Below are 24,138 nucleotides of genomic sequence, written 5' to 3' on the forward strand. Positions count from 1 at the left end.
GGGCGGTGCGGAGGGGGCCGCGCGTGCGCAGGCGGGACGGGGCGCGGGGCGGGGCGGGGAGACCCGGGCCGGGAGCGCGCGCCCTGGGGGGCGAGGCGTGGGAAACCGGCAGGTGCGTGTCGGACGTGCGGGCCCCGCGGAGAAACCGAGGCCGGCGGGAGGCGGGGCCTGGCGGGGCCTGGGCGTCGGTGATACTGCCTGAGGCCTGACCGCGCTCCCTCTGACCGCGGGGAGGAGAGCAAGGGAGGCGGGGCAGCCAGCCGACGGCGGCGCTGGCAGTGTGGCCGGCGTCCTGAGGCCACCAGCCGGTCGCCCCTCTCCTCAGTTGACCGCCTTTTGTACGTCAGCCTGGCGGGAAGTCAGATCAGAATCTCTGGCAACAAGTCCGGGATGCCGCACATCAGCCCTGTGACCACAAGGCCTAAATGGCCAGGACTTGATCAGCGATGACAGCTTCCCCGATTTCTGTCCCTGCCTCCAGCTCAGGACCAACCAGAGAAAGACAGATAGGACCAATATTTGCGTCCCTAGCCAATCGCAGGGACGCGGCGGATGCTCTTGAGAGGGGCGTCAATCTTGCTTTCTCTCTGGATGTCCAGGAGCTGGCCTTGCTTTCAGGCTGACTGTCCTTCTCATTTTCACTTGCTCATGGTGCGTGGAGCCCACGCCGCCCCTGTCCCAGCGGCATTCTAGTTGGGTGCAGCCAGGAACAAACAGAACAGCGTGTCCCTGCAGAGGCGCGAATTGCAGTCTCTCAGTGTTCCCACCCCAGCCCTCCCCAGGCGCCCCTCCCAGCTCCTCGGCCCCTCTTCCTGGGGAAGCAGCTGCGGTATTGAGCCTTAGGGCCCACAGACACCCTGTGTTTGGCCATCATTTAGGTGTTCTTTGACTTTTTTCTCAGCAGTATCTTGCAGTTGTCAGGGTTCAGGGCTCGCACATCTTTTGTCAGAGGCATCCCTAAATATTCATACTTTTAATGTTATGGTGACTACCGTTGTTAAATCTCATTTGATTGCTTTTTGAAAATATATAGGAATATGGATTTTACTGTCATCACGTCTTGCAACCTGCTAAGCTCACTGAAGTTTTTTATAAGTCCTCGAAAAGACAGTGGCACCTGGTTTTCCTTCCCCATGTGGAACCCTCTACAGCTTCCAGCAAGTTCCATCACCCAGAGGACGCCATGCAAGGAAGTGGCAATGCCGGGACTTGAAGACCTGCTCCAGTGACAGGCCCTACTCTCACCTGCCCTGCCCTGAAAAACAGCCTCAGTGGCCTAGGGAAGTCCCCAGGTCAGGGGTCACATCTAAGCTGCAACTGCAGCCTACGCCACAGCAACCCTGGATCCAAACCACTTCTGTGACCTACACCGCAGCTTATGGCAATGCAGGATCCTTAACCCGCTGACTGAGGCCAGGGATGGAACCGGTGACGTCACAGAGACAACGCTAGGTCCTTGACCAGCTGAGCCACAGCGGGAACCCCCAGTCTGGTTTTTGAAGCAGAGGTCATCAAACTTTTTTGCTCCTGTATCCCCGAATAAATTTTGAAAAACTCGCCCTTCCGCATTCCAAGCAGACGTCTAAGTTTTGCATCGTCAATGTAGAGAGTCGTAAAGGAGGTCGTGTCTGGCACATCATCGTTTTAATCCAACTTTTCATAACACTTTTAAATGTATACAGTGGCCACGAAGTCCTAAGGCAATTTGATATTCTCATCACCCAATTAAAATATGCGTTAATCAGTATCCTTCTAGGGAGTTCCCACTGTGGCTCATTGGTTTACGAACCCAGCTTGTGTCCATGAGGATGCAAGTTGATCCCCGGCCTTGTTCAGTGGGTTAAGGATCCAGCGTTGCCATGAGCAGTGGTGTAGGTCGCAGACACGGCTCAGATCTGGCATTGCTGTGGTTGTGTCACAGGCTGGCAGCTGCAGGTCTGGTTTGACCCCTGGCCTGGGAACCTCCATATGCCACAGGTGTGGCCCTAAAAAGCAAGTAAATAAATAATCCTTCTTTACAAGAAATTTTAAAATGCTTTTTTCTTCTTGAACCTACATTTCAATTTCACTTTTTCCTTGCAAAGAAGACATAATGTAATATCTTTTTTTTTTTTTTTCCGGTCCTTTTAGGGCCACACCCATGGCATGTGGAGGTTCCCGGGCCAGGGGTCAAATCAGAGCCATAGCTGCGGTCTACATCACAGTCACAGCAATGCAGGATCCAAGCCGCATCTGCAACCTACACCACAGCTCACAGCAACACCAGATCCTTAATCTACTGAGCAAGGCCAGGGATCGAACCTTTGTCCTCATGGATACTAGTCAGGTTTGTTACTGCTGAGCCATGATGGGAGCTCCTTTTGAAAGTATTTTATTAAGCACCCTATCATTTCTCTCTGTCAAATGGCTGTGGCTGTGCATTTAAATGTAATAAAAATATCCTCTGGGACCTAAGGCTCTTTAAAATTTCTTTTAATGGGGTTATCATTCTGATGGTCAGCATTTCCCAATTCAGCAAAATAACAAACCTCAAGTTTTGGTAAGTAATTATTAAGAATGGACAAGGGCGTTCCTGTGGTGGCGCGGCGGAAGCAACTCCCACTAGGGACCATGAGGTTGCAGATTCGATTCCTGGCCCCGCTCCTTGGGTTAAGGATCAGCGTTGCCGTGAGCTGTGGAGCAGGTTGCAGATGCGTCTCTGATCGGGCGTTGCTGTGGCTGTCGTGTAGGCCGGCAGCTGTAGCTCCCATTCGCCCTCGAGCCTGGGAACCTCCACATGCCGCTGGTGCGGCCCTGAAAAAGCAAAAGAAGAAGAACGAGGCCAGGAACAGCAGCATTCAGTTCACATTTTCCTTTCCGTGGCTGTCAGTCCTGAAAAGCCGGTCACTAAACAGACCCATGAGAACTGAAAGCACTGCGGCCCGTGCGTGTTCATGGCTCTGATGCCCCAGCCCCTGAACCGGTGGGTTCCATGCCAAAGGTCACATGGGGACCTTTCACCCAAAAACTGCAGCAATAACACCAGCTGACGATGAAACAGGTCCATCTTCAAGTTGGTTGAAACTCGAAGAATTAGAATCTCCCTGGATTGCCGAAGGGTTTACCCACTGGTGTGGTCACACCCTTTCGCAGCCCCAAACACCGCATTCCCAGTTGTGCCTGGGGAGTTTCTGGAAGTTTGCACAGCCCAGGGCAAAGCCGCAAGGCAGTCAGGATGCAGAAGCAAGTGGGAGGAGGCAGTGGTGGAGGGGGTGGGGGTCGATTTGGGCCAAGAACTTGATCTGGCCCAAACGCTCCTACCGCTCCCCTCGTTGAAAGGCCTTCGAGCGGCACACCCCAGCTTGAGACCCCTGAGCTGCGGGTATTCACCGAAGCCCTTCTCCTGCTGGTCTTGGTGGACGGGGAGGTGGGGGAGGTGGGGGAGGTGGGCGGGCAGGCCTCCCCAGGCACCCCCCCCCCCCCCCGTCCCCAACAAGGGAGGGCCACCAGGGAGGGGCCAAAGGAGGCTGGAAGGGCAGAGGCTGTTTCCTCCTCCAGCAGCGGGTGCTGGTTAAAGTTTAGAGAACCAGAAATAGACATTTAGGTATATTATTTTTTAAAAAACGAAGTAGAAACATCTTGAATTTGAATATCAACACTAAGGATGTGGGAGTTCCCGCTGTGGTTTAAAGGGTTAAGAACCTGACTAGTATCCATGAGGATGCAGCATCGATCCCCGACCTCGCGCCACTGAGGTTAAGGATCTGGCGTTGCTGTGGCTGTACTATAGGATCAACTGTAGCTCTGATTTGACCCCCAGCCTGGGAACCTCCATGGGCCGAGGGTACGACCCTAAAAGGACAAAAAAGTCTCCAAATGACAGATGTTTGAGGGGCACAGAGAAACAGGAGCCTCCTACACCGTGGGTAGCAATGTAAACTAGTGCGGCCGCTATGAAAGCAGTATGGCGGGTCCTCAAAAAACTGAAAACAGGAGTTCCCGCTGTGGCGGATGGGGATTGGTGGCGCCTTGGGAGCGCTGGGACGTGGGTTCATTCCCTGGCCCAGCACAGTGGGTTAGGATCTGGCGATGCTGCAGCTGCAGCTTAGGTCTCAGCTGTGGCTCCAATCTGATCCCTGACCTGGGAGCTCCATATGCTGCTGGGCGGCCAAAAATGACCCTCCCCCCAAAAAAGTACACTAAAAATAGGGTTGCCTTATGATCCGGCAAGTCCACTCCTGTGCGTGTATCTGGAGAAAAAGAAAAGATGCAGGCACCCCTATGTTCATAGCGGCACTATTCACAACAGCCAAGGCATGGACACAAGCAGCCTTCAACAGATAAATGGATGAAGAAGATGTGATACACACACACACGCACTGGAATATCACTCAACCATAAAAAAGGAGGAAATAATGCCATTCGCAGCAACACGGCTGGTGAAATGAGCAACGCTAAGTGAATAAGTCAGACAAAGACAAACATCATAAGCATCCCTGACCTGTGGGCTCCAAGTACTCCACAGGAGTTCCCGTTGCGGCTCAGCGGGTTACGAGACTGGCGAGTATCCGTGAGCATGTGGGTTTGATCCCTGGCCTCGATCAGTAGGTTGGGGATCCAGCGTTGCTGTGAGCTGCGGTGTAGGTCGAAGACGTGGCTCAGATCCTGTGTGGCTGTGGCTGTGGCCAGCAGCTGCAGCTCTGATTCAACCCCTAACCTGGGAACCTCCACATGCCGAGGGTGTGGCCCTAAAAGGTAAAATAAACTAAAATGAATACAATAAAATAAGATGAAAAGGAATTTATCTACAAAGCAGACTCACAGACACAGAGAACAGACCTGTGGATGCTGAGAGGGAGCGCGGAGAGGGGTGGATAAAGGATGGATAAACCAGAAGAGCCTCTGCGCAGCTCAGGGGTTTGCATCAGTGAGCTGTGACAAGTTATAGTGGAAAAGAATACAAACTAGAGATAGATTGATAACTGAGTCACCTTGCTGTAGACAGAAATTAACACAATATTATAAATCAACTATACTCCAAGAAAATTTAAATAAGAGGTAAAAATAAAAATATCCGCTAATGCCATAGTGATGAGGCTGTATTGCAAGGATCCTTGAGGATGCAGGTTCCATCCCTGGCCTCGCTCAGCGGGTTAAGGATCCAGTGTTGCCATGAGCTGTGGTGTAGGCTGGCAGCTGCAGCTCCAATTCAACCCTTAGCCTGTGAACTTCCACATGCCGCAGGTGCAGCCCTAAAAAGACAAAAAAATAAATAAATAAATACATAAAAGGGCAGGGGCCATGGAGGAGCCCTCCCCGTGCCAAGCAGGAACGCCGTGAACAACCCATGACAGCCGTCCCACGAGTCCACACTAATGTGAATCAATGATCGAATGAGAGTCGGGGGAGAACAGGCAAAGCTGTCGCATGGAAAAATTCCAAGTGACTTCCTCCCCCGGGAGGGACGCACACCTCCCCTTCCGTGTGGGCCACCCTCTCCCGCAGGGAGCCGGGTGTGAGCAGCGCAAGAGCCACCCGACAGAAGGGCCTCGGCGGCCACGTGAGGCCAAGGGCACCAGCCGAGGCTGTGCTGAGAGTCCGCGCCCTCGGACGGATGAGAAGCACATCTCCCTGTGCTCGTCCTTCCGAAGACACGCCACCCCGGTTCAGCCACGAGACCCTCGCCGGACAATTCCCAGGAGACGGACATCTGACCACATGCCTGTCCGTGCACAGGCCTCCAGCGGTCAAGCCATCAGCAACGCAGAAAGGCTGAGAAACGGTCACAGCCCGGAGGAGCCGAGAGACCAGAGACCGGATGAACGCTGGCGTCCAGGTCTCCTCCTGGGGCAGAAGGATGACATCGGGTAAAAAGGGGACAACAAGAATAAAACCTGCACTTTAACGGTAACGTGTCCGGGTTGGCTCGTTAATGATGACGCACGCACACCTCGATGGAAGCGGTTAGTAATGGGGAGACCGGACCCACGGCCATGCTTCGGATCACGTCCGTAACTCTTCTGTAGATCTAAGGAAGTCCTACCAAATGACAGTTATTAAAGGTAATACATGGCATGCCCCCTGTGGCACAGTGGCTGCAGGGTCTGGTGTTGCTGCAGCTGTGGCTCAGGTTTGGTACCTGGCCCGAGGTGTGGCCAAAAAAAACTTGCAGCAGGTGGAAGACGTTAATTACGTGATGAGCAGCCTGTATCCGTGACAGAAGCGCCTGCAATTCTGAGAACTGGCCTCAAGGAAATGGGACCAGACCCACCCTGGAACAAAGACGAGCTCTACCTGCAACAATCTGGGTGAGGCTGGTCAGACCACCCACAACCGACTTCACAGCGAAGGTCAGACTGACAGAGCCGTTTCTGCACGTAGCCCCTCCCTCCCGCTGGGAAAGCGCAGGTGCACTGGTTGTCAGTGGCGGAGGCTGGGGCAGAGGAGTCTGTTCTCAGCCCCGGATCCACCTTCTCCCCCGGTTGCCAGCTTCCAAGGTAAAGCGAACTTTCCTTTCCTTTCCTACCAATATTTGTCTTGTATTCTTTGAGAGTCAGCAGCCAGACCTGGGTTCAGTAACATAAGGTTGGTTTAATGGTATATGTATTCCCCATGTCCGTGTGTTTGTTTCTTTTCTGAACATAGGTTCATTTGTGCCGTATATTAGATTCCAGATATAAGTGATATCATTGACAGAACATTGTAAATAAACTACAATAAGTAAATAAATTTTTCTCTTCAAAAAAAATAAACCCAATAGTATATTTACATGTCGACGGCAGCGCTGGGGATCGAACGAACATGCGTCCTGGTGCTGCAGACACACCAGCAACCCCATTGCACCACAGCAGAAACTCCAAGATTCATCATCATTTTAGATGCAGGTAATTATTCAGGGCACCTCCATAGCATGACACACCCACACACACCGAAAACAGGCTCGGTGAGCTGGCAAGGGGCAGGCGTGCTGGCTGATTCATCTTTGGGTAGAAGACCGTAGTAGTTTTTGCTGACGGCTCAGCTCCTAAAGCCCTGCCTGAATCCCAACTTCTGGTTTATAGGAACTTAAAATGCCAGGTCTCTATCCTCAGCCTGTCTCCCGGCTGGGAGGGGAAGAGGAGCTCCAGCTTCCCGGGGGTGGTGGCAGTCGCAGGCTCCAGTGGCTGATGGGGCTCCAGGGCCCTGGCCATGGAACAAGCGTTTCCACTTACTAACTGGACCGGGAGTCCAGTCTGACTTCAGCCCTTCTGGCTGTGTGACTCCCCTCCGTCCCTCCCATTTTTCAGGGCTAGCCCTGGAGCCTTTCCAGCGATTCTGTGCACCCTCCAATATTCCTTCAGGAAATTCCTTTCCCACGGACATCAGCCGGAGCTGGTTCCCACCACTTGCTACTAAGAAGTCTTTACCAGAAGCATCATCCTTACTGTGAAAACTAGCTCAGCCCCTTAAGTGTGTGACAGGCCAGGGTGCCATGACTGTTCTGACCTGGAAGCTTGAGGCAACGCAGGAAGGCAGGAAAGAGAAACGAACATTTTCTCTATTTCTTTGTGTGTTTATGTATTTACTTTTGGCGGCACCCATGGCATGCAGAATTTCCAGGGCCGGGGATCGAACCTATGTCACAGCTGTCACCGGAGCCACAGCAATGACAACACCAGATCCTTAACCCACTGATCCACCAGGGAACTCCAGAGAAATGAACTTTTTAAAAAATTTATTTATTTATTTATTTATTTTGCATTTTAGGGGTGTACCGGCAACATATGGAGGCACCCAGGCTAGGGGTCCAATGGGAGCTACAGCTACCAGCCTACACTACAGCCACAGAAACGCAGGGTCCAAGCCACATCTGTGACCTACACCACAGCTCAGGGCAACGCCAGATCCTTAGCCCACTGAGCGAGGCCAGGGATCGAACCCGCAAACTCATGGTTCCTAGTTGGATTCGTTTCCGCTGCACCACAACGGGAACTCCCAGAAATGAACATTTTAAATGGCAAAAGGGAAAATGCAAAACTGTCACTGTTGACCCTCCTTATGTAAGTTCCATGAGCGTAGGAATTTTTGTCTTTGAGGTTCCCTGTTACACAATGAACACCCAGAACCAGGCCTCACATTTGGTAGGTGTTCAGGTAACCTTTGCTAATGAAATCAATGAATGAACAAAAAATAATACAATTGTTTACCTAGAAAATTCAAGATAAGAGTTCCCTGAGGGCCTATCAGTTAAGGATTCCGGGCTATCAGGGCTGTGGCTAAGTTTCCATCCCTGGCCTGGGAACAAACAACCAGAAACAAACAAAAAAAAATGCCAGACAATCCATGGAGTCTTTAAACAAATAGGAATCAGCAAAATGTGTGTTGTCAGCACATAAAAATCAGCTGCTTTCGAGCAATAAGCTGTTTGCAAATGGAAAGCGTTTATAAGAGCAACAACATAGCATCTAAGAAGCAACGTAGAATTGATCAAGATACAAAGAAAATCTTTGTATTTTGCAGGAAGATTTGAAAAGACGCTGTGAATCATTTGTAAAGACGCAGCCTGTGCTTCAAGGAAGACGTTGCTGGGACGCGCCTGGGAGAGCCAAGCCTGGGTCACCCTGCTGCGAGGCGCACGCAACTCCTGACCTTGGCTCTTCAGACCCCTCTGCTCTCACAACCACCCGGGGGGGGGGGGCTGCCGCTCGGTGGCACACGAGGGGGGTATGGGTCCCTGAGTGAGGGGAACCTGGGCGCAAGGGAGGGAGGGCCGCTGTGATGCTCAGAGCGGGCAGAGGGTCAGCCCGGGGAGCGTGGACGAGCCCAAGGCAGCCCCGGGGATGGGAGCCGGCTCCTCACAGAAGACAGACGCCAAAGCCGGCGACGAACGTTTGAGAAGATGTCCCACAGGGAGGGGGTGTGGGGGGCCGTTTCCCACCCTCAGCCGTGACAGTCGCTGGGCCGGGGGTCTCTGTCGGTTTCAGCCCCGACCCCCGACCGCTCAGCTGCACCGTCATCTTCTCCGTCATCGGCCGCTGGTTCAGCCCCGCCAGTGCCTAGAGGGCCCTGGTCCCCTCCCAGCGCTGCGCCCACTGGGCGCCCCCCCCGCCCCCGCATCGCAGCAGAGAAGGGAGGGGGGGCCCCGCTGTGCTGTGCAGACCACCTCTCCGCGCCCTGGTCCCACGAGCCTTGTCCGCGCTGGGTGACGCTGCCCGCCCTGCCCCAGGTCGAGAGGGCCCGGCTGGGAGGTGTCTGCTGGCCAGGTGGGCTCTGGGCTGGAGAGCCCGCCTGGGCTGGTCTGGCCCCTGCCTGGCAGGGTCGCAGAAGGCAAGCAGGAGGCTGGAGGCAGCCGTCTGGAAGGACGGCACGCAGCCCTGGCCCCCGGGACCCAGGTGAGAGGCGCAGCCTCAGAGCCCCAAGGGACAGCGTGACAGCCTCAGGGGCCCGGGCGGTGCAGCCCCTGCGCTGACCCCGGGGAGGTCAGGCTGTCACTAGGGAGGGGCGGGAGAAGAGTCGCTTCCCCGAGGTGGAGGAGGGCTTGAGGGTCACCCCGGCCAGGGCACAATAGTGGCCTGAAGGCCGAAGGGGCCGCGTGACCCGCAGGTGACTAGAAAAGTCTTCTCTCGGGGAGGGGGGACCGTCGCGGAGGGGCTAATCAGGTTCCCCGCCTCCCTGCTGCCCTGGATGCTGCTGGGGCGGGCAGCAGACGAGCTCGAGTGACACTGACCTGCGGCCAGAACCTCAGGGAGGGACTGTCCCTCCCGCCCAGGGCTCCTTGAGGAAACGCCATCCTGGCCTCGGAGCCGCCCTCTGATCGTGCTACTGTTCCCGGGCCTCTTCCTGGAACACGCAGCCTTTTCCAGGAATCCCCATGGACGCCCCGCTGTGCCGGGCTGTTTTTAGGAGCCACTGGTGATGAAATGCTTAGAGCCATAAACAGCGTGCACTCGCTGGGGCCAGTTTGTTCCAGCTCACGTCCCGAGGTTGAGAAACGGGACACTCCCCAAGGAGAGGGGGGCTTTGACGGGAGCCTCGCTGCACCGCGCTTGCAGAAAGCTTCAATCAGGGAGCGCCCGGAGAGGAGGCACCTCCAGGGTCCGGGCGGGGGGCTGGCTGGGCTGTGGATCTGCCCGTTTTATAGGAAGCAGGAGCTCAGATGCTTCTCTGCCGTGACCAGCAAGGTGGCCAGGGACCCACACGCCTTGCTCATGCGGCTTGGCAGCAGGCCAGCTGCCCCCACACAGCAGAGACCCTCTGATGGCGAACTCAGGCCCCACTCCAGGCCCACAGCTGGTAGGGGGCCCAGGGAAAGGGGGCTGGGGCCCCGTGAGGGCTGAGCTGCTGGGTCAGAGCAGCCCTGGGTCAGGGCCTCGCTGGGTCCTTGATGCTCTGCCCCACCCAGAGGGCAGAGGGCTTAGCGCTGGTGAAGCGCTGGGAGGCTTGACCAGGAGGAGCCTGAGGCCCGGGGAGGTCCAGTCGGGAGCTGAGGTTTGAGAACAGCCCTTCCTGGCTCCCGGGCTGGTCCCACGGGCTGGTCCCACTGCACGTTATCCCCACAAAGACAGGTACAGCTAAGGGGACCACTGTGAGAAGCCAGGGACCGCTGGCTGGAGAAGGCGGGGCTGCATCAGTCAGACCAGGGTCAAAGGGCCAGAGCCAGACTGTCCTGGAGCAGCGGGCAAGGATCTGCCCCTCGCTGGAAGCCCCTGGCTGCCCCCTGGGGGGCAGAGTTCTCCCCAAGGCACTGAGACCTTGTCCCCAGGCTCCATCCCTGCATCCCAGCGAGTAGTGGGGCTCCTTCCAGGAGGCACTGGAGGGGCCCAGGTGGGGACATGCAGGGAGGCCACAGTGACATTCGTCAGCACAGTGAGGCCACGTCGCAGGGGACAGGGCTCCCAGGGGACAGGGCTCCCGGGAGGCAGGCTGGGGAGCGGGGGATGCTATTTGTCGAATCTGGAGCCTATAGGAGCCGCTACGCAGGACAGGGTGGGGAGGCATCCCTCAGAGCTCAGGTGTCAGAGGTGGCTTGGAGCACGCATCCAGGAGCAGGTGGACACAGACTGGGGACAATCAGGATACATCAAGCTGGGCAGGAACACAGCTGCTGGATGCTACTGGTGCAGGTCTGTCCAGAGGGCAGGTGGGGGACAGAGGCCAGGACAGGGAAGGGTGCTGAGGATCTGAGCCAGTGGCCAGACGCACGCAGGCAAAGAGGGCGGGCAGGGGCCCCCAGCCGTCCCCACAGCTGGCCCAGAACCCCAGCAAAGGCCGGTTCTTCAGCTGGAGGGAAGTGCAGAGGTCACGGGGACACAGTGGCAGTGCTGGTGGCCCAAGACAGACAAGGGCTTCTGTCACAGTGCACGCCAGGGAGCATGCATGCACAGGGCCTGGCGTGACGACGCAGGGGGCACGTCCACGCAGGGTCCTGGGGAAGATGCCTGCAGGTGAGGGGCCTCTTCCCCATCCGACCTTCCTGCGCGGCCTCCCTGGACCACGAGGAACCCGCCACGCTTGGAGCCCGGGTGACATCTGCTAGATAAACGGCTTACTGACAAACCAGGTTTGTCCTCTGGAACCGCTGACTCCACGGCAGGATGACGCTGTCCCTGAGGTGGCTTCCGAGATGGAGGTGGCCAGAAGGGGGTGGGCACCGCGTGTGGGTGTCGACTTAAAAAAATACAACCCCCGAAAGCCGAGAGTTCAGTCTTATTTGGGGTGAAATGAGGACGTGAGCCCAGGAGACAGCATCTCAGGGAGCCCCGAGAAACCGTCCGAGGAGGCGAGGGGGGAGCCAGGATCTAGGAGTTTTTGCACCAAAGGGAAGGTGGTGGGAACAATGGGTTTACAGAAAACCCGGTTTATAGAAAACCCATTTCTATGCGAAGACGGACGGTCAGGGCCTCCTGGAGCCACTCCTTGGATGCGCCTCGCTGGGGGCCAGTCTCCTGGGTGCCTCCCCTGAGCGCCTCCGGCTCCCTGGCGCCCCCTTGGGAGGGGCCGCTCTCACGGATGACCCCGACAGCTTTTGTTTTGCCCACAAACTGCGGCGCAGCAGGCGGTTATTCGAGAGCGCGCCGGAATTCCGCCCCAAAGAGGAGAGGGGACCCTCGAGTCCGCCGTCCTGGGGCGGGGGGGGGCTGCGGCCAGGGACGCAGGTCACAGGATCTGCTGCTGGTCTCGGGAAGGTCACTCCTCGTCACAGACCTCTGTCACCCGGACGGATTTTAGTGTTTCTCTAGATACGAGGAGATGCAAGAATTGGGCTCATCAAGGCTTCGCCTAAAAATGTCCAACTCTCTAAGACCTGCTCCTCCCGTTTTCCCAGAGCACAGAGCCTCCCTCCTCGTGTCCGCCCGCAGCTCCGCTCGGGGGCTGCTGTGGGTGGGCAGCGGCCGTGGCTCACGTCTTACTCCACGTAGAGGCTGATGGCAGGTGCCAAATGCCCGTTCACACAGGGACGCGTCCTCCTTCCTGAGAAAATCTGGTTTCCGTCCACCGGCTCCATCCTGTCCAAGGTAGAGGAGTGTCGACCGCAGTTTCGTTCATAACAGAGGCAGATGGGAGAGGCCGCAGCGGCCTCAACAGAAGGGAAACACACCATGGAAAATCCGCCCGCCAGGACGCAGTCCAGAAACAGACGGGAGCTGCCGGTCCGGGCCGCGGGCTGGAAGCCGAAAGACCACTTACGCGGCCTTCCAGGCTGGGCTCATCTGTGGTGAAAGATACCAGAACGGTGGCCTCTGGGTGCGAGGGGCAGCACCCAAGGGAAGGGGTGCCAGGGTGCTCCGGGGACCCTCTGGGCCCTGATAGGGTCGAGATTACACAGTGCAGCCCACCGGGGGTGCTGGGCAGACGAGACGGGTGGGGGGACAGGCAGAGGGGGGCAGGAAGCCAGAGGGACACCGCCCGGCGGGGCCTGGGCAGAGGGCGGCGTGACTGCCCACCTTTTAGGGGCTCTCTGGCAAGGGTGGGGCAGGAGCGCTCCCCAGGGACAGCAAGAATCCAGGACAGAAAACCCAGCCAGGACAGAAAAGGTGGAAGCGTCAGATCTGAAGGCAAAGCCGTTTTAAGACACGCTGATAGATTCGTCACAGGGGGTGAGAAAAGAAAGGAAGTCTCAGGACTGCAAGCCTGTGGTCTGTGCCACAGGGAGGGTGTCTGCCGGGAAGAGAGGCTGGGAGAAGCCATGAGCCAGCCTGGCCGGGGCGGGGCGGGGGCTGGAGGTCCGCAAGGCTTAGGCCCTGGGCGTCCAGGCGGGGCTGGAGGGCCAGATGGGCTGGGAAGGGCTGAGAGACGTGGGACAGGTGGGCAGGGTAGAGGCCGAGGCGTGGCGGGTGCGTGGGTTGCGAGCTGGGAAACGAAGAGACGTGTGGCAGGTGCAGACCGAGCTGACGCTGGGCTGGGAGGAGCAGAGAAGCCCCGAGCCGCCTGCGGGTGAGGAAACAGAAGCCTGGAATGGGCAGTGCCTGTGCGAAGGCCACACAGCACGAGGCAGGCTTCCAGCACACACCTGCGAGGGCTGGTACCCACCACCGTGCCCGGCCCTGGTGGTGGTCCTGGGATGTTCAGCCTTTGACCCCACACGCCTCACCGTTCCTCTGTGTCGCTGGGTTGTGCAAGACCATGTCAGCTTTGACAGGTGAGCATACCTGTGACAACGCCCAGCGGCTCCCAGGTCCCTGCGCCTGCTGCCCCTGGTGGGGTGCTCCCGCCCCCAGACCCCTGCGTGGCCCCCACTTCCTCCTGCTCTCTCGAATGTGACCTGTCCGGTCAGCTGAGCTCCTTGTGGGCAGCACGACGCCCCTCCCTGCCGTGATGGCTGGGTCTCCTAACCTGCTTTATTTATCCTGCATCACTGTCTCCCCCACGCACGCATCAGCTGACCCTTTAAACACCTCTCTCACCATCCGTCTTTGCTGCTGGGACGGACGCCCCATGAGGGCCGAGTTTAGACTCGGTCAGTTCTCCAGCGGGTGTCGGAATGACCCTTCACTCCGGGGGCCGGGGGTCTCCTGTGTGGGGCTGGTTCGCTTCAGCTCATCTGTGTTAATTACAGCGAAATCCACTGCGAGATGGACCACCCAGAGCCTCTGACATTTGGTGTTGGAACAGACAGGGAACACGTGCGCAGCTCTCTGTGTTTGTCCCCGTGGACATCTGCTGTCTTAGCCGCCCACGGCTCTCCCTCCTGGAGTTGTTCTGGATACGCTCTGCTCTCCACCTCGACCACAGGTATGTCCCAGAACCCCTGCAGACAGGAGGCGCCTTCGTGCTGGTGTCCTTGCGCAGTGGGCATCCAGGGGCTGCGACAGCCACCGCCCCTCCACCTGGAGGAGCCCACTTGGACAGAAGTCGGAGGGCGGGCGGGGGAGGGGACGGGGAGGGACAGCGTCCTGGGCGCCTGGATTCACCCACCGCCGGTCCTGCTCCTTAGCGTCCGGCCAGCACGTTTGCTCTTGAGCAGAGCACAGCTGAGAGCCACACCCTGACCCACAGCAGCTGCGTCCAGCTGTTGTAGCCAGAGGACCAGGTGCCCAGGGCCTGCGGGGGGCGGAGAGCTGGGGTGACCCCGCCTCCCCTCCCCAGGCTGCGTCAGCACCGCCCCAGCCCCCGCTCGGCCCCCCAAGCCCAGCCAGGCCCGCCCCAGGCGCTGGTCCAGGATGCTGCTCCAGGACGCTGGTCCCACGTGGCATGGCTCTGGTTTTAAAGACTCTGGCATTTAAGCTAATGGATTTCAGCAAATACATCTTTCAGAATAAGATGTCCACACTCGCTGCGTTGAGAGACTCTGGGCCAAGCCTGTACGTGGCGGCTGGAGGCAAGCCGCGCTCTCCTTGGGCCTCAGTTCAGCATCTGGAAAACGGGCTGTTTCTAAACTTCCCGCCATTCTGGTGATTCTTGGCTAGTGTGGAAGGTTCCTGGTTTTCCGCTGGCATTTTTCAAAAGTGGGATATTTGATGTAATGCAAAAAGTCTATAGATCATGCATGTACCTCTTAAAGAAGAATTATAAAATAAATACTCCTGCGGAGTTCCCGTCGTGGCCCGGCGGAATCGAATCCGACTAGGAACCATGAGGTTTCCGATTCAATCCCTGGCCTCACTCAGTGGGTTAAGGATCCGCCACTGCCGTGTGCTGTGGTGTAGGCCGTAGATGCGGCTTGGATCTGGCGTTGCTGCGGTGTAGGACGGCAGCTGTAGCTCTGATTGGACCCCTAGGCTGGGAACCTGCATATGCCACGGGTGTGGCCCTAAAAAGCAAAATAAATAAATAAATAAATAAATACCAGTGGGACCAGCACCCAAGTCTGGAAGAAAACCCAGGGGACCCGGAAGCCCTCTGTAGGCTCCTCCCTGGGGCCCCAGCCCCTCCTCCAAAGGCGACCACTATCCAATTCGGATGGTAACACTTCCTCGCATTCTGTGAGTCTCACGTCTGTCGCCTTATAAACCCGAGCAGGTTCACTGCGGCTTAGTTTTGACTTCCGTACGGTGCCCTGCAGCCGGGGAAAGACGGACACGATGGACGGCAACCCAGGACACACGGCAGGCATCGAGCTCCTCTCTCTCTTTTTAACTGGGGCACGTGACTCTCGCGACCGCCCTCCTTCGGAACCGGGATGCTTCGGTTCAGTAAGAAGAGCAGTGATGCTCGTGGGTTTGCCTGTCTTATTTCTCCAACCACAGGATTTTCTGTCATTTTATTGCGATGGTCATTTCACCCGGATGATCTTGCTGTGGCCTTCCTTCCTTTCTTTGGCCACGTCCTCAGCCTGAGGACGTTCCTGGGCCAGGGGTCAAACCCGAGCCACAGCAGTGACGATGCCAGATCCCTAACCACTGAGCCACCAGGGGACTTTTCTTTCTTTCTTTTTTTTTTTGGTAGATACTTTTCACCAGCTTCCAAAAGTTCCTTTCTGAGTTCCTGTCCTGACTCGGGTAATGAACCCGACTAGGATCCATGAGGATGCCAGTTCAATCCCTGGCCTCACTCAGTGGGTTAAGGATCCGAGTTGCCACACGCTTGTGGAGGTCGAAGATGCGGCTCGGATCCCGCGTTGCTGTGGCTGTGGTGTAGGCCGGCAGCTGCAGCTCCGATTTCACCCCTAGCCTGGGAACTTCCATGTGCCACAGGCATGGCTCTAAAAAGCAAAATGTAAATAAATAAATAACAAAAAAATTTTAAAACCATTCCCTTCTATTCCAAACACGTGCAGGAGTGTTTGAAAGACCCACTTTGGGCTGAACTTACCCTGTCTGTTGTGTGTTTCCCCCATTTCGTCAAAGCTTAGGTCTTTGAAATTATGAATGGATGTTGAAATTCGTCCAGTTATTTTCCTGCCTTTATTTTCCCACGAACGTTGACTCAATCACAGACGTGAGTGGCATCGACCTGTGGTGCTTCTCTCCCTCACTGTGCTTATCGGGGTTTGTTTTTCTCAGCAAGTTCCCCGGGGGGGGTGCCCCTGTCTTCCCGTATCCGGAAGAGGCTGTGGAAGATTTATCTTTTGTTCCTGCACTATTGGTGGGAGCTGCTGTCTGTGCTCAGACTTTGATTTGGGAGAAGATTTTTTCTTTCATGACGGATTCACAGTGTTTTTAAGAATCCACTTTTTTCTGAGTTAATTTTGCTACATTTCCAGGAATTTATACATTTCACTTCCAATTTTCAAATTTATTGGCCTAAAATTTACATACCTTTCTCTCTCTCTCTTTTTTAATTTTTTTTCTGTCTTTTCTAGGGCCACAGATACATACAATCAATCCCACTTTACTAGAATTTTATTTTTTTGTCTTTTAGGGCCACACCCATGGCATATGAAGGTTCCCAGGCTAGGGGTCTAATCGGAGTTTAGATGCTGGCCTACACCACAGCCACAGCAGCACAGGATCCGAGCCCCGTCTGCGACCTACATACACCACAGCTCCCGGCAATGCCGGATCCTTAACCCAGTGCGCAAGGGCAGGGATCGAACCTGCAACCTCATGGTTCCTAGTCAGATTCGTTAACCACTGAGCCCCAACGGGAACTCCTCACTCTCTGTCTCTCTTTTTTATTTTTAAATACCTGAAGCATTTAAATAACCGTGTCAGGGCCTTAGGAGTTGCAGGAATGTTTGAAAGACCCTCTTTTGGCTGAACTCACCCTCTCTGTTGTGTGTTTCCCCCTGTTTCACCGAGTTTATTGGGGCTTCTTTCCCTTTCCTTTGGGTCTGGTTTGGTTTGTTTTCTTCTAAGTTCCCGAGACAGATGCTTCGCTCCTTATTTTTCCACTATTTTCTCCTGTCATTTACAGTCAGGCGTAAAAACTCTGAGTGCGGCTTTCGCTGAGTCCCACAGGTTTGTTATTTAGGATTTTCGCCATTTCTCATTTAAAATCATTTTCTAATTTTTATCATGCTTTATCCTTTGACCAAAGTGTGTTTATTAATGTCCAACCCATGGCTACATTCTAGTTCTCTTTTTGTTACTGCTTTCTAGCTGAATTGCGTCATGATTGGAGAAGATATGTCCTGTATGATTTCAATTCTTCCAACACTTTTGGAGACTTGCCTAGAATGTGGTTGAGCTTTATCCGTCTGTTTATTTCAGGGCCGCCCCTGTGGCACATGGACGTTCCTGGGCCAGGGATTGAATCCGGCTTCCGCAGTGACCCAGGCCACTGCAGTCTGATTCTTAACCAGACCACAGTGGGAACTGGGTGTTGCTATTTACGGAAGGGCTGCTTTGGCTTGAAGATGATGATAGAGAACAGGCTTCTGTGGGTGTCTAGTAGACCAAGTGTGTTAATGAGATTCTTCAAATCTCTATGTGCTTACGGTTGATTTTTTTTGTTCTAGTAATTATTGAGGCAGGCGTGTTAATTTCTTCTACTATGGTACGGATTTTTCTATTTTACTTTATACTTCTGTCAAGTTTTGTTTGTTTTCTTTTTTTTTTTTTTTTTTTTTTGTCTTTTTGCTATTTCTTGGGCCGCTCCTGTGGCATATGGAGGTTCCCAGGCTAGGGATCCAATCGGAGCTATAACCGCTGGCCTTCGCCAGAGCCACAGCAACGCAGGACCCCAGCCACGCCTGCAACCTACACCATAGCTCACGGCAACGCCAGATCCTTAACCCAGTGAGCAAGGCCAGGGATCGAACCCGCAACCTCATGGTTCCTAGTTGGATTTGTTAACCACTGAGCCATGACGGGAACTCCTGTCAAGTTTTGACTTAGATGTTTTAGAGCTATGTTTTTACATGCACATACACTTAAAATTCATTTATCTTCCTGATGAATTGAACCCTTTATTATAAATGACTATCTTGGAGTTCCCATCATGGCTCAGCGGTTAACGAATCCAGCTAGCACCCATGAGGACGCAGGTTCGATCCCTGGCCTCGCTCAGTGGGTCAAGGATCCGACGTTGTTGTGAGCTGCGGCTGTGGTATAGGCCGGCAGCTGCAGCTCCAATTCGAGCCCTGGCCTGGGAAACGCCATATCGCGGGTGCAGCCCCAAAAAACAGTAAATAAATAAATAAATAAATAACCGTCTTTGTTTCTAATAATTCAGGTTGCTGTAAAGTCTATTTTATCATATGTTAATGTAACTGCACTGGCTTTGGGGGTTGGGGTGGTCTTTGTCTGATGTGCTTTTTCCTATCTCTATTCTTTTTGTTGTTGTTGTTGGTTTTTTTTTTTTTGGTCTTTTTAGGGCCGCACCTGCAGCATAGGGGTCAAATCAGAGCTGCAGTGCAGGCCTGCACCACAGCCACAGCAATGGCACATGGAACTCCTCTCTCTCTCTCTCTCTCTCTCTCTCTCTCCCCGAGCCCCATCTGTGGCCCACGAGGTAGCTCACAGCAATGTGGGATCCCTAACCTGCTGATTGCGGCCAGGGATGGAACTCGCAGCCTCACGGAGACTGGTTGGGTTCTTCACCCCCCGAGCCACAGTGGGAACTCCGCTATCTCTGTTCTTCAGTTTTAGGATGTGTCTTTGGTCCTGAATAGTTTTCGGAATTGTAGTTTCCGTTGGTTGCTTCCCCTTGATGTCTCTTATCTACAGCAAGTCTGCTGACCACATGTGCTGATTTTTTCCCGTTATTTGGGGAGAATGCTACTTCACTGTCTTGGTCTGTGCGGGACACTGACAGGTCAGGACCATAGACAGGTGGCTGATCTACAGCAGACACTTACTTCTCACAGCTCTGGAGGTCAAGGTTCTGGCAGATGAGGGTCTGGAGAGACCCCTTCCTGGTGCGTAGGCTGGGTCCTCGTGGTGGAGGGGTCTCTGTTCTTAGGGCACCAGTCGCATTCATAAGGCTGGACCTCATCTCCAGAGACCCCTCCAAACACCATCACACTGGGGGTTAGGTTTCAACAAGTGAACTTGGGGCCACGAACGATCAGCCTATAGCACTTGAATTCTCAGCACCAAAAAAGAAAAAAATTCCCATTGCATTCTTCTTTGTATTTTCCCTTTCTTTCTGGCTTTCTTTCAGGCCACACCCACTGCACATGGAGGTTCCCAGGCGAGGAGTCCAATCGGAGCCACAGCTGCCAGCCTACCCCACAGCCACAGCCACACAGGATCCGAGCCACGTCTGCGACCTACACCACAGCTCACGGCAACGCCGGATCCTTCACCCACTGAGCAAGGCCAGGGATGGAACCCGCAACCTCATGGTTCCTCGTCAGATCTGCTTCTGCTGAACCACGACGGGAACTCCCGTTCTTTCTATTTCTTTGCTTAGATCTTCTCCCTTCCCATTTTTCCGGCGTGTTTACTCGTACGTGTTGGAGCATTTCTGTAATGCTTGCTTTTGTCAGATGATGCGCTTTGTGAGACCATCCCCCACCTCTGTCGTCTCCGCACTGCTGACCGTCAGAGCTTCACGTTCTAGTTGAGATGCGGTCTCGCCAGGGTGGGTGCTTCAGGTTGGCGCCCTGGACGTGGTGGCTCTGCTGAGACTCCAGTACTGTTCACGTTCTATGGAGATTGTTGCCGTATTTCGTCTCATCAGGCGTTTGATGCAGGTGAGTTGAGACCGAAAGCTCCCTTCAACCAGGCCAGGGCTGCTGGTGTCCGACCCTGAGTGCCCGTCCAGTGGGACCCAGCCCAGCCCATCACACTCTCCCGAAGTCTGTGGCGCACTGTCCCGGCCTGGACATGCCCGTGCAGCTCGGGGACGGTCCTGGGCACTCACGACAACTTCCTGAAGTGGCTTTTCTCTTTACGCGTCTCCCCAGTGCTTTCCCGCTTCCTGGAGCATCTCCTTCTGGTTATTTTTGCCAGAAACCTGGAACTGACTTACCTGCAGCATCCTACACTTCTGACTTCTGCACCTGCATCCTGGGCCACGTGGGAGACAGGACAGAAACAGCAACTGGCTCAACCCTCCTGGGGCAGAGTCCATCCCCCAGTTGGAGAGGGAGACGCTCCTTTGGGGCGTGAGGCCCCTGTGGCCCCTCTTGTGCCGCCAGCCCCCGTGGGCGATGGGGCCAGGGCACAGCAGAAGGCAGAAAAGGGAGCCCTGGGGAGGGGGCACCCCTCCTGCTAAGCCCTGGGAGAGCCTCCTCCGACCGCGGAGCCAGAGCTCAGGCTTCTCCTGGAATGAGCCGGGGCCGCCTCCAGGGCAGGGGGGACTCAGGCCACACAGATGACAAGAGAAGCATGGAAACTCACCACCAATTCGGGGGGCTCCAAGCTCTGGCTGTTCCCCCAGTCTACCTGCTAGAGTTTCCTTTTCTGGGTCCTCAGAGAGCTGCAGCTTTCGGTCCAGAGTGTGCAGCTGCAGCCGGTGGGGAGCGGGGGGGTCGTGCTAACCCACTTTGCCCAGAGCCACTAGTGGTTTTCTCCCCCCAACCCCACCCCAGCTGGCTTTCCTTTTTTGCTTTGGGGGCAAGCCTGCAGCCTATGGAAGTTGCAAGGCCAGGGATCAAACCCAGGCCACAGCAGTGACAACCCCAGATCCTCCTCAACCCACTGGGTCACCGAAAAAGCCCAGCGTTTCCTTTTTTTCTTTTTGGGGCTGCACCCCTGGCACATGGAGGTCCCAGGCTAGGGGTCGAATTGGAGCTACAGCTGCCGGCCTGCGTCACAGCCACAGCGGCACCAGATCCTTAGCCCACTGAGGGAGGCCAGGGATCGAACCCACATCCTCATGGATACTAGTCGGATTCGTTTCCACTGAGCCGCAGTGGGAACTCCTAGGGTTTCCACTTTTAGGTACATTTTTAGCCTGGTAAATCCTCACATACATTTGAAGTGTGTTTTGTGTTTTGTTATCTTAATTTGCTGCTAGAGATCCTGGACTGATACAGTTTTATGTCACGAAATTTTGTCATGTTTCTGTACCTTCGTATTTACACTTTTTAACTCGTGTTGAACTAATTTCAAGGTTCCAGGGCAGTTGTCACAGCAGTGACCACTCATCTGCGCCTCGTCCTCGATGGCCTCTGCCTTCTCTGTCTGCAAACACCCTGCTCGTTTGTTGCAGGTTAGCTGCCGTGTTTCTGACAGCCACCCCTCATCAGAATAAAGGCTCTCCTCCCCTCCCTGCACCTCCCTCTAAAACGTGCTTCCTCCCACCTGTGGTGCGGATGTGGTGGCCGTCTCACTTGTCGCCTGTGTCACAGAGGCTGAAAACTTAAACCTGATGTTTCTCCGACGCCCTTGCAGCTAGGGTTCCAGATGCAGGCCTGTTCCCACTAATCAATGAAGTTGAACAAGATTTGGTGCAGAGTGGGGTTACGTGTGAGCATCCATTTAGCTGCTGTGGCTCTGGCAGGAGAGGCGGTGTTCTGGGACTGAGCGTCGTGGCTTCCCGGCCCCAGCAGTGCGGCTGGGGAGGTGCCATCATGGAGCCACATGGGGCAGTGGCTGCCGAGCTCCCCTGCTCCCTGACTTTGTGGTGTTGTTGCTGGAGGAGGCACTGGAGACTCAGCCTGGCCCCCTCTTCCAGCCCTTCAGTGGTTTTATAAGCACTCAGTTGCTTGGGGTAAATTCATCTCTGCTAAAAATAGAGTTATTTCTATTACATGCGACTGACCCGTGACCATTCTGCATCAGTGGTTCAGGCAGCAGTCCTCAAGAGTGGGAGTCCGACTCGTGACTCGGCCTGGCTGACTGTGAACGGGAGGATGGGTGAGCAGTGACTACAGCAGCTGGTGGTGAAGCAGCCACCTGCCGTCCCCCCTGCGATGACGCGGGGCGAGGCGGCAGCGGAAGGCAGGGCTCGGCAGACCCTGCGGCCCTGACCTTGGGCAGGTAGCATAGACACAGGAGTGCGAGGACGCGGGGCCGTGAACTGGGATGATGGCATTTGGGAGCAGCTGGATAATGCTGGGACCTGAGCCCCGAGGCCCCCAGCCCCCGAGTCTCCCATAACCTAATGGTCTGAAGAGCTTGGTCCCACCGGGGGGTGGGGGACGCCCACCATGGCCTCTCGGGAGGCGGTGGAAGGGCACCCCTGCCGCCTGTCCTGGTCCTGGGCCCTGAGGCCCGTCGGGTACCAGCTCCAGGGACCGAGTACACACTCTAAGCTGAGCAGAGTAGCCTGCCACGTCAAAGGAATTGCAGAATTTGCTGATTTATTCGGCAGAATTATGGGGAATGTGTAGAAATGTGTTCTAAGGGTCCTGAGTTGTGGCGGGAGCCATAGCACGTTTTAAAAACGTCTGAATTTGACCGTTTCGGACTTAGTGAGACTTGTGAGCATGGTACAAAGAATTATTGCATATCCTTCACCTAGATTCCCCCAAATATTCATGTTTTTCCACACTGGCTTTATCTCTTTGTGTACACATTTGTGTGTGCCTAGATAATTTTTTTCTGAACCACATTAGAGTAAATTACAAGCCTGAAGCCGTTTCCCGGTAAATACTTGATTGTGTGTTTCCAAAAACAAAGATATGCTCTTATGTAACCTCAGTATAACCACCAAAATCAGGAAGTTAACATGGAAAGAATGTTACTGGCTCGTCCAATTTTCTCCCTGTCCTAAGGACGCTTTTTTTTTTTTAATGGACTATAATATAGAAGGAAATTTATTAATAAGTGATATATTTTTTAATTTTTTTTCCCACTGTAAGCAAGGGGGTCAGGTTATCCTTACATGTATACATTACAATTACATTTTTTCCCCCACCCTTTCTTCTGTTGCAACATGAGTATCTAGACAAAGTTCTCAATGCTATCCAGCAGGATCTCCTTGTAAATCTATTCTAAGTTGTGTCTGATAAGCCCAAGCTCCCGATCCCTCCCACTCCCTCCCCCTCCCATCAGGCAGCCACAAGTCTCTTCTCCAAGTCCATGATTTTCTCTTCTGAGATGTTCATTAGTGCTGGATATTAGATTCCAGCTATAAGTGATATCATATGGTATTTGTCTTTCTCTTTCTGGCTCATTTCACTCAGTATGAGATTCTCTAGCTCCATCCATGTTGCCGCAAATGGCATTATGTCGTTCTTTTTTATGGCTGAGTAGTATTCCATTGTGTATCTATACCACATCTTCCGGATCCAATCCTCTGTCGATGGACATTTGGGTTGTTTCCATGTCTAAGGGAGCTTTTTGCAGGGAAAGTCGGCCTCGGTTGTGACTGGGGCTTATTTCTCCTCAGTCGCCTATTGAGAATAATTCCTCAGCCTTTGTTTTTCAGGATCTTGAAGTTTTATTGCAAGATAACAGCTCTTTTGGAGAAACGCCCCTTGATTTGAGTTTGTAAGATTAGATTCTTGGGCAAGAATATGACAGACATGAAATTATGTGTGTGGTTTTTTTTTTCCTTCTCATAGTCTGAGGCTTTTTTTTTTTTTTTTTTTTTTTTTTTCTTGCTGCAGCTTCATGTGGGAATTCAGCTCCCAGACCCAGGTCTGAACCGGGGCTGCAGTGGTAAAAGCACCAAATCCTAACCACTAGACCACCAGGGACTTGATTTTGATCTGTTCCATTTCCAAGGTTAACGTCCATGTCGAGGTTAGGTTACTGTCTGCCTGGCTTCCTGCAGGAACGCTGCTTCCCCTTTGTGAGGGTTCAGTATCCTGGGGGAGACAGGTACTCGGTCACAGCTTAGTCTCCTACACGTTGATGGGTTCCTAGGGGGATGCGGATGCGACTGTTGGGTTGCGCGACACGGGGCAAGGACGTACGGAAAGAAGTCGCTGATCGAGGACTGACAGGCCTTCTGGAACAG

The 24,138-nt window shown here is 54.6% G+C and overlaps 1 protein-coding gene and 1 long non-coding RNA gene across 5 annotated transcripts; both read left to right on the top strand.

Annotated features, from left to right (window-relative positions):
* The first annotated feature begins 31 nt into the window (after positions 1–31).
* Positions 32–2,449, top strand: LOC110256840 (uncharacterized). The gene is made up of 2 exons (XR_002338864.2): positions 32–112; positions 1,034–2,449. It is a non-coding gene; the product is annotated as an uncharacterized LOC110256840 (long non-coding RNA).
* Positions 2,450–6,404: 3,955 nt separating this feature from the next.
* LOC146397152 (uncharacterized) lies at positions 6,405–22,994 on the top strand. 4 transcript variants are annotated; one of them, XR_014826878.1, is made up of 8 exons: positions 6,405–6,476; positions 8,483–11,518; positions 12,414–12,473; positions 12,578–12,702; positions 13,341–13,597; positions 14,015–14,190; positions 19,772–19,978; positions 21,343–22,808. XR_014826878.1 is itself a non-coding variant. In XM_084995406.1 (5 exons), the coding sequence occupies exons 2-5, from the start codon at positions 12,384–12,386 to the stop codon at positions 14,416–14,418; spliced, it is 555 nt and encodes a 184-aa protein (XP_084851532.1). In that variant the 5' UTR covers positions 8,483–11,518; positions 12,284–12,383; the 3' UTR covers positions 14,419–14,988. The 4 variants fall into 4 exon arrangements, 3 of the variants coding, with proteins under 3 accessions (XP_084851532.1, XP_084851530.1, XP_084851531.1); XM_084995406.1 differs by lacking the exons at positions 6,405–6,476; positions 12,578–12,702; positions 19,772–19,978; positions 21,343–22,808 and adding an exon at positions 14,393–14,988 and having other exon boundaries at positions 12,284–12,473; positions 13,335–13,597; XM_084995404.1 differs by lacking the exons at positions 6,405–6,476; positions 8,483–11,518; positions 12,414–12,473; positions 12,578–12,702 and having other exon boundaries at positions 13,111–13,597; positions 20,192–22,994.
* The last annotated feature ends 1,144 nt before the right edge of the window (positions 22,995–24,138 follow it).

The sequence above is a fragment of the Sus scrofa genome, chromosome 14 (genome assembly GCF_054392235.1).
Source record: "Sus scrofa isolate SSC_HxYL_T2T_F1_AM1 chromosome 14, Sscrofa_HxYL_maternal_Yorkshire_Landrace_v2.0, whole genome shotgun sequence".
Taxonomy (NCBI): Eukaryota; Metazoa; Chordata; class Mammalia; order Artiodactyla; family Suidae; genus Sus; species Sus scrofa.

Coding starts and splice junctions, on each gene's coding strand:
- LOC146397152 (XM_084995404.1), top strand. CDS start 13,230: ATGGGCTGGGAAGGGCTGAGAGACGTGGGACAGGTGGGCAGGGTAGAG. Junction 13,598..14,014: donor GACCATGTCAGCTTTGACAG/GTGAGCATACCT, acceptor TGTTAATTACAG/CGAAATCCACTGCGAGATGG. Junction 14,191..19,771: donor GCTCTCCACCTCGACCACAG/GTATGTCCCAGA, acceptor TGCTTTTGTCAG/ATGATGCGCTTTGTGAGACC.